The sequence below is a fragment of the Rattus norvegicus genome, chromosome 15 (assembly GCF_021556685.1).
Source record: "Rattus norvegicus strain SHRSP/BbbUtx chromosome 15, alternate assembly SHRSP_T2T, whole genome shotgun sequence".
Taxonomy (NCBI): domain Eukaryota; kingdom Metazoa; phylum Chordata; class Mammalia; order Rodentia; family Muridae; genus Rattus; species Rattus norvegicus.
In genome coordinates this window covers 106,069,464-106,082,626 of record NC_141548.1, presented here as the reverse complement: position 1 = coordinate 106,082,626, position 13,163 = coordinate 106,069,464, and the positions used below count along the sequence as shown (strand labels likewise).

The 13,163-nt window shown below is 39.8% G+C and overlaps 1 protein-coding gene across 7 annotated transcripts in view; it reads left to right on the top strand.

Moving 5' to 3' along the window:
- Positions 1–13,163, top strand: part of Nalcn (sodium leak channel, non-selective) — a 352,387-nt gene that overhangs the window by 283,401 nt on the left and 55,823 nt on the right. For all 7 annotated transcript variants that reach the window (NM_001393695.1, NM_001393694.1, NM_001393693.1 and 4 more), the window contains 1 exon segment: positions 517–590. In NM_001393695.1, the coding sequence (NP_001380624.1) occupies positions 517–590 (74 nt within the window).

Here is a 13,163-nt window from a genome sequence, read left to right as displayed (position 1 = left end):
CAGGCCAGGAGCATGCAGTGACAGGGTGTAGACTGGAAAACATCTCACTAAGCAATGATAAATGCAGGTCCCAGGTGTTAGTTTCAAGATTGAAGTCTTTGGAAACTGAAGCACTTATTTAAATGGTTGACAGTGTCACTACCAACAATATATACACCATATATCATGCCATGGCTATCGCATGCAGCCTCACAGTTAGTTAGAATCTCTGCACAGATGAAAATAAAACTAAGAAAGAGCTTTAATCATGTCAAGTGAAATAAGCCAAACTCAGAAAACTAGTGCTGGTGTTGTCATGTGTGCAGCCTAACTTTAAAGTTATATGTGGGGTTGGGGGAAATGAAGCTAAAATGAGATCTTATGATGGGAGGAAGAAATATTAAAAGAGAGGTAACGTGTGACTTAGAGGTCAAAGGAGAAAGAGAACCTGTGTTTGAACGATGTCTTCTGCTTCATAGATTGTGAATAGAGCAATCCTTTCTATCCCAAAACTAAACTGGCCCTTACACTTTTCAGCTCCGCAAGTCTGTTTTCAGCATAAGGGCAAGGAACCTTCTGGAAAAGGAGACCGCAGTCACAAAAATCTTAAGGTAATGCCAATAAACTTGAAGAATGCTTTCAAGTAAGTGGGCTTATATCAAGGGAAAAATAAAGAGCTTTTCTCCATGAATTCATTTTCTGCACAGTAATATTTACTTTCAGCTCAATTGTAGGATTATGCATCTTCATGATTACAGACAATACCAAAATGATAACTAATGTTTGTATAGAAAATACATTGTTTTATATTATTATATCATTTTAGTATCATGTCAGGTTTGTTATTTCATATATGTAAATAAACTATACATAAAAGCATTTACAAAAAAGGAAAGAAATTATTATTCCTGATCATCTATATCTTTTGTGGTAACTAAAGAAAAATCAGAAGGAAACATATCAAAAGTAAAAGTCTTTTAAAAATAACTATGATTTCTTTATCTATTACTAAGGATCTGTTAAGATTTGAAACCCCTGCTAGAAATATCTATACACCCTGTGCTTGCAGTGCCAGTGTAGGCCAGAAGAGAGCTGGAGTTAGCACTGGTTGTGAGCGTCCATGTGAATGCTAGGAACTGAACCTGGGTCCTTTGCAAGAGAAGCAAGAGCTCTGAACTGCTCACATATTTCTCCAACCCCATAGAGCCACCTTCAAATGATCTTGGAAGCATATTATTTTAGTGCTGTTTTCTAAAATATGTCTTGAAAGGAAGGGTCAATAAGGAAATCAATCTGACTGCTTAAGCATATCAGACTATAAATTATAATAAATAGAGTTAGGATTCATACAAAGTGTGTAAGAACTTGGGACATCAAGACTGTTGCATGTATTATGTGTATGTGTAAATGATAAAAGTGGTGTTGCTGACAAAGCAAATAGGGATCTTTATATGGTGATGTAGTCTACAAATTTATGGTAAGTGAAAAGAATCAGACTCTTCTACCAAGTCCACTACTAGGAAAGATCATGAAAGTATTTTTCCATAATGTACGTTACTATGGTTTGGGAAGCCATGCTGAGGAAATACAGCAAAGTAAACACAAGGTGGAAAAACTCTAACTTTATAACAGTACCTGAAACTTGTGTGAGAGAAAAATATGCCATTTCATGAGGACACATTCCACTGTGCTCTCTTTCTTCATGGATAATCCAGGCACAAAAGTCATGCGTGTATTGCAGTAGAATATAATATTACTGGGGCTTGAGTATTTGCAATATGACTAGATAAAACATGGAAGGTCCCATGGAAAGAGATAACGAGTTCCAAATTGACTGTCCTGACTAGGTGGTCACTGGTTTGGACAGTTCATGATGATCTCCAAGATACTTAATCAAGCTGGCGCTACACCAGCAAGTTCGTGGCAGGGATATACAGATTTACTGACACATTTACTAGGAAGAAAAACATCCACCAAATAAGGAACTACTCACAGAGTAAATAACCCACTTTGAGCCTAATTCAGAACTTTCCTACTGTTGCTCCACTGTTACAATGGCCCTTCATCAAATCTTCTGTGCTTGGGATACACAGTGAGCATGCCTGTGCTCAGGTATTCAACTTGATTTCTTTGCTGGAGATACACAGTGAGCCAAATGTGACCAGCTAATGACTCCATGTCCTGGGTACCAACCAGCAGGCCAAGACCAAGGTTGCCAGTGAATGACTCTGCTCTTGGTACCCAGCAAGCAGTCCATGACCAGAATATCTGTTCAATGACTCTGTTCCAAGGATATCTCAATACTTTAAGACTGAGTCATAGACTTCACTTCTTTACAATCTTCATGGTTGGCTGTCAACTTGACAGGACCTAGAATCACCTAGAGACAAACCAATCTTGGGGCATGTCTGTAAGTTCTAAATTAGAATAACAGAGGTAAGAAGAGCCACCCTAAAAGATGCCCCAACATATAACAAAGACACGTGCTCCACTACGTTCATAGCAGCCTTATGTATAATAGCCAGAAGCTGGAAAGAACCCAGATGCCCTTCAACAGAGGAATGGATACAGAAAATGTGGTACATCTACACAATGGAATATTACTCAGCTATCAAAAACAATGACTTTATGAAATTCATAAGCAAATGGATGGAACTGGAAAATATCATCCTGAGTGAGGTAACCAATCACAGAAAAACACACATGGTATGCACTCATTGATAAGTGGCTATTAGCCCAAATGCTTGAATTACCCTAGATGCACAGAACTCACAGAAACTCAAGAAGGATGACCAAAATGTGAATGCTTCACTCCTTCTTTAAAAGGGGAACAAGAATACCCTTGGCAGGGAATAGAGAGGCAAAGATTAAAACAGAGACAGAAGGAACACCCATTCAGAGCCTGCCCCACATGTGGCCCACACATATACAGCCATCCAATTAGACAAGATGGATGAAGCAAAGAAGTGCAGGCCGACAGGAGCCGGATGTAGATCGCTCCTGAGAGACACAGCCAGAATACAGCAAATACAGAGGCGAATGCCAGCAGCAAACCACTGAACTGAGAATGGGACCCCCATTGAAGGAATCAGAGAAAGGACTGGAAGAGCTTGAAGGGGCTCAAGACCCCATATGAACAACAATGTCAAGCAACCAGAGCTTCCAGGGACTAAGCCACTACCCAAAGACTATACATGGACTGACCCTGGGCTCCAACCTCATAGGTAGCAATGAATATCCTAGTAAGAGCACCAGTGGAAGGGGAAGCCCTTGGTCCTGCTAAGACTGAACCCCCAGTGAACGAGATTGTTGTGGGGGTGGTAATGGGGGGAGGATGGGGAGGGGAAGGGGTTAGGGGGATGTTGGCCCGGAAACGGGGAAGGGGAATAATAATCAAAATGTAAATAAGTAATACTCAAGTTAATAAAGATAAAAAAAATAGAGCCGCCCTAGGTGTGAGCAGCACACTGGTCCTAGAGTATAAGAGGGGGAAGCTAGCTGAACACTAGCATTCATCTCTCTCTGTTTACTGGATGTAGCTGCAGCGTGAGCAGCTACCTCAAGACTTGGCCACCATGACTCACCTGTCATGAAGGACTGTACTCTCTACATGTGAGCCAAAATATATCCCTCCATCCTCAGATCCTGTGCCAAGTATTTGCACAAGTCACTAATGAGCACTCTTTCGAGGGATCCAACTTTTATCCATTCTCTTCTTTCCTGTGAAAGAACAGGGCTTTTCCAAGAGAGTCCTGTGGGCCAGTACTCTATTATTTATCTGGGTGACAAATGTTTCAAAGCCTCCCAGGAAATTATTTCATTTACAGTTAGGCCTTGCAAAAACATCATGTCATAAGGTATATGTGAACATGTCATTTGAATCGAAAAAAGAAATCACACTTTTTCTGAGATCTGATCAGTTTAACAATAAAAAGTGACTTAATAGGCACAAATGTCACAAAAAGTGAATGGATTAGATGTATGGAATAAAACATGTTTTCACAAAATTCTATTCTGTACATGTACAAACAATGCTGCAAGTAGAAATTTTAATTTTTTTAATATGTAGAAGTTTGGGTCTTTTATTTGGAAAAAGTATACGATGTGAGAAAAAAATCTGTACATTAAGTACAGATCCACCTCCCACATCAACCTTTCCTGTCAGTTGTATAATTTGGGGATAACAAAAGCCAATTGTATTTCACTACATCCCAGAAAAGCATAAAATAAAAGGGCCTCGGTTGTATGTCATGTTGTGGATTGCAGGAATTAAATGGCTACAGCTTGAAACTAATAGGATATTTTAATATAAATCTAATCTTTACAAAAAGCATTTATCTTTTTTTGTTCTATAAAAATGTCCTTGCTCCTCTGAGTACATGAGAGCAGAGATCCCATCCTATTCAGAAGACACTCTTTCGCTCCAGTCCTTGCCAATTTGTGGCTCTCACAAACAGATCCCCTATAAAAAAGTCATCCTTGGCAGCATGAGTCTGTAATCCAAGTGCTAAGAAAACAGGATTATCTCTGACCTTGCTGGTTGGCCAGCCAAGCCCAGTGAGATTCAAACAGAGACCATGTCTCAAAAGTCACAGCAGAATGACTGAGGAAATACCAGGCATCAATCTCTGTCCTCTACATGCAAACACTTGTGCATAAACCCATATGTACATGTATATTTATACACATATACCACACGTGCACACACTTATGCAAACCAAGAAAAAAAGGGGGGGTGGCTAGATACCAGTGAGCATGAGCTTACTTGGTGTCTTAAAGTAATCTGATCATAGTAGATTTTTATCAAAGGCTTTTTCTGCATTTTTCTGCTTTTGTCTTAAATTCATTTATGAGTTTATTATATTTACTAACTTATGTATATGTGTTACCATCCCAACCCCTCTCTGATAAAGCCAGCTTGATTGTGGTGGATAATCATTTTGATGTATGTCTTCATTTAGTTTGCAAGTTTTTTATTGAGGATTTTTTTTATCTATATTCATCAGGGATGCTGTCCAATAGTCTTCTTTTTTGTTGTGCTTTTATCTAATTTGGGCTTTGGAGTCACACTGGCTTCATAAAAGTAGTTTGGGAGTGTTCCTTCTGTTTCTTTTAATAATTTAAGAAAGATTAGCTGTAGGTATTCTTTGAAATTCTAGTAAAATTCTGCTAAGAATCTATCTGGACTTGGTCCTCTTTTAGTTGGAAGGCTTTTTATTTTAGGTTTGGTGATCTCTTCTTGATTTAATTTGGGTGGTTTGGATAAAAATTGTTCATTTCTCTTAGGTGTTCTAACTTAATGGAGTACAAGTGTCTGAAATATTCCCTTATATTTTTTTTTATTTCTTTGATGTCTGTTGTGATGCTTCCCTGTACATTTCTGGGTTTATTAATTTGGTTTTATTAAATCTCTTTTTCTTTTTGTTCATGGGGAAGGGCCTGTCAATCTTGTTTACCTTCTGAAAGAACCAGCTCTTAGACTCCACTGATTCTTTTTTGTTTCTAAAAGTTTCTGCTCTGACTTTTTTCTTATTTATTGCCAACTATGGGATTCGGGTTTGGCTCGTTCTCATTTTTCCAAATTTTTGAGTGGCATCATTAAATCATTTACGTGTGCTCTTTCTGAACGTTTAATGTAGGTACTCAGAGCTGTAAATCTCTCTCATAGGACTACTCTTAATGTGTCCCAGAGGCTACATTGTGTTGTGTTTTCATGACCAGAGAGGCTGATCCTTCAGTCTACAGTGTAGATAAATGATTTGACGGGAAGAGCCTGGAGCTAGGAGTATACAAGCTAAGTGTAGCAGTGTAGCAGCTGCTTTGTCATAGCCATGTTATGTTCTTTTGGTGGAGGGTCTGGGTTTGCAGCCCTGATCATCAGAATGCTACTATAGCCAGAGTCCTCCCTGGACCTGCATTTCAAAATATGGCTTGGCTGGCTTGGATGCTGCTATTCAGCTCCACTGAAGGTCACTCCCTCCAAAGTCCTGAGAGCTTTTCTCAGCCCAGGGGTGGGAATTATATTTTTGCAAAGTGCTGCTACCTCTGCTGAGGCTTGCTCTCTAATTCAAAGCCCCCCCAATTCAAACAAAAATGCACTCTTGTTCTCGAAAACAGCAATGGCAATAGAAATATCACACACCAAAAAAATCATTAAATGTATGTTCCAAAAAGTTCTGTTCTTTTATGGTTTGCCACAAGTACCTCACTAACCAAGACAGTATCTTTATACCCTAGGCAAATGATCAGCTTGCATATTTGTACACTGATATTTGATTAATGGCATTATGAACTTATTATAATAACTATTATTGAAAGTCTAAAAATATTCTTTATTCTCTTTAGTTAGACTATAACGAAGTGTGCAAAGAGTACTAAGTAGCACTGCCTTTGTTGCTGGTTTTTATTTTAAAGACATCATTTACATTTTAAGTATTTTCATTTATATATATGCATCATGTGTACACTTGCTTCCCATGGAGGCCAGAAGACAGTATAGGGTCTCCTGGAACTGGTTGTGAGCTACCATGTGGATGCTGGGCATTGAACCCAGGTCCTGTGAAAGAACAACCAATTTTCTTAACAACTGAGCTACCTCCCCAGCCCCTTAAGAGAGACTCTTTCCTAAGAGTGTCCCTTAGTTACTCATCTAGGGAGGATTTCTGTGGCATCTCCTACAAGCCATGGAATTGTAGTCTTTTTGCTTTTTCCCATTCAGCAATTTCTGTTTTTCAATGCACCATCCTTTGTTGTTATTGCCTTGTTTTGTTTGTGTTTGTTTGTTTTTCAAGACAAGGTTTTACTGTGTAGCTCTGGCTGTTCTGAAAATCACTCTGTAGACCACGCTGGCCTTGAACTCATTGGCATGGGGGTGGATTTCCTAAACAACTCCAATGGCTCAAGCTCTAAGATCAATAATTGATAAATGGGGTCTCATAAAGCTCAAAAGTTTCTGTAAGGTAAAAAAAAAAAACCATCAATAGGACAAATCCACAACCTACAGAGTGTGGAAAAAAAATCGTAACTAACCTTACATCTGACAGAGGACTAATATCCAAAATGTATAAAGAACTCAAGAAGCTAACTTCCAAAAAACCAAATACCCAATTAAAAATGGGTGCAGAGCTAAACAGAAATTTCATTACAAAAGAATCTCTAATGGCTGAGAAGTACTTAAAGAAATGTTCAAAGTCTTTAGTCATCAGAGAAATGCAAATCAAAACGGCCCTGACATTTCACTTCACACCAATCAGAATGGCTAAGATCAAAAGCTCAAGTGACAGCACACTCTGGTCAGGATATGGAGAAAGAGGAACACTCCTTTATCGCTGGTGGAATTGCAAGCTGGTACAACTACTCTAGAAATCAATCTGGGAGTTCCTCAGAAAAGTGGAAATAGTTCTACCTGAAGACTCAGCTATACCTCTCTTGGGCATATTGCCAAAAGGTGCTCCACCATACCACAAGGACACGGGCTCCACCATGTTCATAGCAGCCTTATTGTAATAGCCAGAGGCTGGAAACAACCCAGATGTCCCTCAAATGAAGAATGGATACAGAAAATGTGGTTCATACTATTCAGCTATTAAAAATAAGGACATCATGAACTTTGTAGACAAATAGATAGAACTAGAAAATATCATCCTGAGTGAGGTAACTCAGACCCAAAAGGACATGCATGGTATATACTCACTGATTAGTGGATATTAGCCAAAAAGTACAGAAAGCCTAGGATACAACCCACAGACTGTAAGAAGTATAACAAGTCAAAAGGCATAAGTGAGGATGTTTCAGTTCTACTTAGATGGGGCAAGGAAATAATCATGGGAGGCAGAGGCGGGTACCTGGGTAAGATAGGGGAGGGGAAAGGAAAAAGATGCACAGGATCAGATATGGTGGTGGTGGGGAAACAGGAGAGAAGCCCAGTGGGCCAAGAGATTGAATAGAGATAAGCAACATCAAGGGGTAGGAGGTAGGGGACCCTCTAGAAAGTACCAGAGACCTAGGAGATGAGAGACTCTAACTACTCGATGGGGGTGCCCAACACTGAGGAGAGGGAATTCAAAGAGCCCACCTCCAGGGAAGAGGGAAACCTCAAGTGGAGGGACATGGTTACTAACCCACAACCAAAATTTCTGGACCAGAACTATTCCTGTCTAAAAGAACTGCAGAGACAAAAATGGATAAGAGACAGAAGCAATCCAATGACAGGCCTAACTTGGAATTCATCTCATGGGAGGTCACCAAGGCTTGACACTATTACTGATGCTATGATGTGCTTACAGATGGGAGCCTGGAATGGCTGTCCCATGAGAGACTCTACAAGCAGCTGACAGACAGAAGCAGATGCTTACACCCAACCACTGAACTGAAGTCGGGGATCCCTATGGTTAAATTAGGGGAAGGATTGAAGTTGAAGGGAAGAGCTACCCCATAGGAAAACCAGCAGACTCAACTAACCCAGACCCAAGGGAGCTACCAGAGATTGAGCCACTAACCAAGAGCCTACATGGGCCAGCTCATGGCCCCAGGCACAATATAGCAGAGGTCTGCCTGGTTAGGCCTTAGTGAGAGAAAATGTGCTTAATCCTGAAGAGACTTGAGGCCTCAGGGAAGGAGAAAGTCTGGTGGTGGGGGGAGCACCCTTCCTGAGGCAAGGGGGAGAAGTAATGGGATGAGGTCCTATGGTGGGAGGACAGAAAGGGGGGCAATGATGGGAATATAAATAAATAAAATAATAAAAATTGAAAGAAAAGAAAGAAGTTGGTTTGAAAGGCTGAATAGTTCTCACTGGATGGTCCAACCATATAACATCCTGGGAAAGGTACAATTTGAGTGTAAGAGATTGTTTTAATAAGATCCCACTTTAACTGTTTTGTCTCTAGAGTACAAAGTAATAATACAGAAAATTAAAATTCATGTCTATGGAAAAGTTGAACAATATAGGTAAAATAACATTTTAAAATTATTTTTATTAAATTTCAAAATGTTCATGGGGCCGGCTCAGTGAGTAAGAGTGCTTGCTTGTAAATATGAGAACATACATTAAAATCCTCAGCACCCACATAACTATCTAGGCACAGTTCAGCATGCTTATAACCCAAGTGTTGGAGGGCAGAGACAGGTATATTCCACGAGCACACTGGCCAAACAGCCCAACTCAAATGAGCATCTATAGTTCAGTGAAAGACCCTCTCTTAAGGGCAGTAAAGCAGACAGTGATGTACGAAGTCCCCAGCACACCTAGATGTATGCAGCACACACCCATATGAGCCCACATGCAACACATACACACACACACCAAAAAGGAAAGCCACCTCGTTACATTATAATATATGTTTCTAAGTTAGTAGTTGAGTTACAACATTTAAGCCCCATTTAATAGTTTGGAGCTTATACATTTTATTTGCTGGACTTCAACAGAGCCACCATGAGTTGATTTTCTTTTTTGTTTGTTTATGGCACATTTGTAAAATAAAGACACTGGGGTTTCTTTTCAATCCACAACGAGACATTGGTTGACCGTGCATTTATGTATCTATCTGTAAGAACATTTTTTATGAGTTGTAAAGAAATAGAAAGACATAACTAGCTGCTATTAAGGAGTGATATTCTTACAACCTGGGACAAAGCTGAACTAAAGAGTGGGTGGTACTCACTCTGATAAAAATACAGTTTTTTCCTCATCTTAGCAAGAGCTCATCACTAGGAGCTTACCCATTACCATCTGCATTGTCTCCATCTTGGATGATCACTTTGCCAGCTCAGTGTTGTCAGGTAAGAGCCATTTCTAGGAAGTGCCCATTTTCTCTTCTCCTACTCTCTTATCCACCTGTGAGTTTATGTAATTGCCACTGAAAGACTGTTTTCTCATTGTCTGTAGATGAGGTTACATCACATTAACCAACATCTGAAAATACTTTAAAATATATTACCTTGTGGGGCTCAGAATTTGAATAAAACCCCTCAACTTCAGTGCTTTGTAAAGTCATATTGAGATTTCTTGGGTGGTAATTACATTTACTACAGATGTTCTCATGTAATCTAACTTTTCCATAATGAGTGAAAATAATTCGAAGACTCCTAGGCCTTTCTTTCATTACAGAATGTGCAGGCTTTTCCCACACCCTTGTTCTGGAACATTAAGAAAGAAGACATAGAAACAAAGAAAGGAACAGAGGACCCCTGCTACTGTGTCTATAAACAACTAGTGGTGTTTAAAGGCTAATAAAACTCCAAAGATCCCTCTTATACCCATCATCTTTGGGCCAATTTAAAAATATTTTTGGTGGAGAAATGTCAAGAAAAATAGAGACAATTTCTTAAGACCAGATTCTCTGTTCCTAGAAAAGATTATATATGTGGCTGTCATATAAGGGGCATTTGAAATTCCACACCACAAAGGCAATGTGGGAAGGGTGGGGGAAGAATCAATCTTTCATATGTTTTTTTCAAAGGCTTGGCAAGAAACCAGGGGTAATATTTTTGCAACTGGGAATGTGTGTTTGCTGAGGAATATTCCCACATTTGAGTCATCATCAGGGGTCCTCATCTTGTTTTACTTTCAAAGGTAGAGAGGGCATAACATTAACCCCAACTGGGAAAAGGAAAATGCCTCTCTGTAATTCTCCTCCAGGGAACAGGAATAAAGAGATTACATATGCCTGCATAATAGAGGGTCTCCTCACTCACACAAGACAAAAGACTTCATTATTTTTCACTAGACAGAGCCTTGTGCCTCTCACTTTCAGAAGCCAGGCAGGCTTGGGCTTTGTGTTGTTGTTTTGTTGTTGTTAATATTAAGCCACGAGATGAACTTTCTAAGAAAATCATTGTTTGCACGGTTTTCCACTAGTTTACACAGAAACATGCACAGCATTCTCAGATTTTCCATTAGAAAAAGATGCAGATGAAGACCTCGGCCCCTCCATTCTATCTCATGTTTCCTCAAAGAAATAGATACTGTGCTTGAAGACCAAACTGCTTTCTCAATATGGTCAACTGTGCTTTTTCTCTGAACAGTGAGTAAATGGACATTTTCTTCCTGAGACTATCTTCCTTGTGTCCTTCAATGATCCCTGCACACAAAGACTAGTGAAATTTTTTAAATGGCAAATTATAGTTTGACATTTAAGGATATCCATCCCATAGCTGGAAATATGTGAAGATCCATTTGTCAGATTAGGGGTAGACATCCTTGCATGATTGAGTCCTTTGATTGCCACTGGTTCCTGCAGGATGAGATACGTGGGGCTTCAGTTTCCAGTGGTGGATCCACTTTCAGGTTGAGAGATGAAAATGAGTACAGTTAGGGTCTCAACTTCATGTCTATATTCGTGTTCCTCCACCAGTGTGCACAGACAACACAGATAAAAACAAATTTTCTAATTATGAGAAGCAACATCTGAGGTGCCCCTTCTCTTATTACTGTCTCAGTGTCTTATCTACTCTATGTGTGCAGATTATTACAAGTTGAAATAAAGTTAAGATTATAACTCTATTAAAAGTGCCTATAAAGACATTCTAATTTTGTTAGTGATGACTTTCATTTTCCAAAAGTATGAATGGATCAAACAAGTTAAAATATTTGATCTTCGCAGCATTTCAAGGTTCACTCATCAAGTATTTATGGAGCACTATTTGTGTTCAAGGGTTAAAAATAATAAAACTCAACAACTTTAAAATACAGCCTTGCTTGCTGACTTGGAGCTTTGAGAGTGTGGTCTATGTATAGATCTGAATGACCAAAGAGAATGCTATGAGAAAATGGAATATCTTCTGGTAAAAGAATAGACCAGAAAGGATAAGATCAGGAGGAGACCAGTGAGGCTTCGGAAGTCACACTGAGTTTCTGAGTTCATCTTTTTCCGAAAAACAATAGGAAGTTGAAGGGTTTAAGGCAGTGAAAATAACTGTGTTAAATACCTGTTTGCTGTCTAACAAATTATTTCAGAGTTGGAGATTTGAACACTAGATTTCAGGTCTTACATTTAGGCATCAGCATACCTCATTCTCCAGCCTTGGACCTCTGAGAAACCTGCATGCACTTAGACCAATGGCGTCTTCTTTTCCTGGACCATTCATATGATTGTGCATAGGAGACAGATCCTCACAAGGTGTTAGATAAATTGAGTTTTTTTTCCTTTTTTATTGGATATTTTCTTTATTTACATTTCAAATGTTATCTCCTTCCCCAGTTTCTCCTCCAGAAACCCCCTTTCCCTCCCCGCCTGCTTCTATGAGAGTGCTCCCCCACGCATCCACTCCCTCCTGCCTCCCCACCCTGGCATTCCCTTACACTGGGGCCTCTAGCCTTCACAGGACCAACTCTGATTACAGACCACTTGAATCTCAACAAGACTCTTCTCCCACTGATGCCCGACAAGACCATCCTCTGCTACATATGCAGATGGAGCCATTGGTCCCTCCATGTACACTCTTTGGTTGGTGGTTTAGTCTTTGGGAGCTCTGGGATGACTAGTTAGTTGATATTGCTGTTTTTCCTATGGGGTTGCAAACCTCTTCAGCTATTTCAGTCCTTTTTCTAACTCGTCCATTGGGGACCCCATGCTCAGTCCAATGGTTGGCTGCAAGCATCTGCCTCCTGTATTTGTCGGGCTCTGGCAGAGCCTCTAAGCAGACAGCTGTATCAGGTTCCTGTCAGCATGGACTTCTTAGCATCCTCAATAGTGTCTGGATTTGGGGACTATATATGGTATGGATCCTCAGGTGCTGCAGTCTCTGGATGGTCTTTCCTTCAGTCTCTGCTCTATACTTTGTCTCTGTATTTTCTCCTGTGCATATTTTGTTCCTCTTTCCAAGAAGGATTGAAGCATCCACATTTTGTTCTTCCTTCTTCTTGAGCTTCATGCTGTCTATAAATTGTATCTTGGGTATTCTGAGCTTTTAGGCTAAAATGAGATTCTTTATCAGAACCACTGAGTTATGTTTTCCTTGATTGATTGTCAATTTGATGAGACTGAGATTTATCTAAGAAATCAAACGTTTGGTTGTGTCTGTGAAAACAATTTTAGGAAGCAATAACAAGGGGTTGGGGATTTAGCTCAGTGGTAGAGCGCATGCCTAGCAAGTGCAAGGCCCTGGGTTCGGTCCTCAGCTCCGAGAAAACAAAAACAAAAACAAAAACAAAAACAAAAGTAGGAAACCCCACCCTGAACATGGGT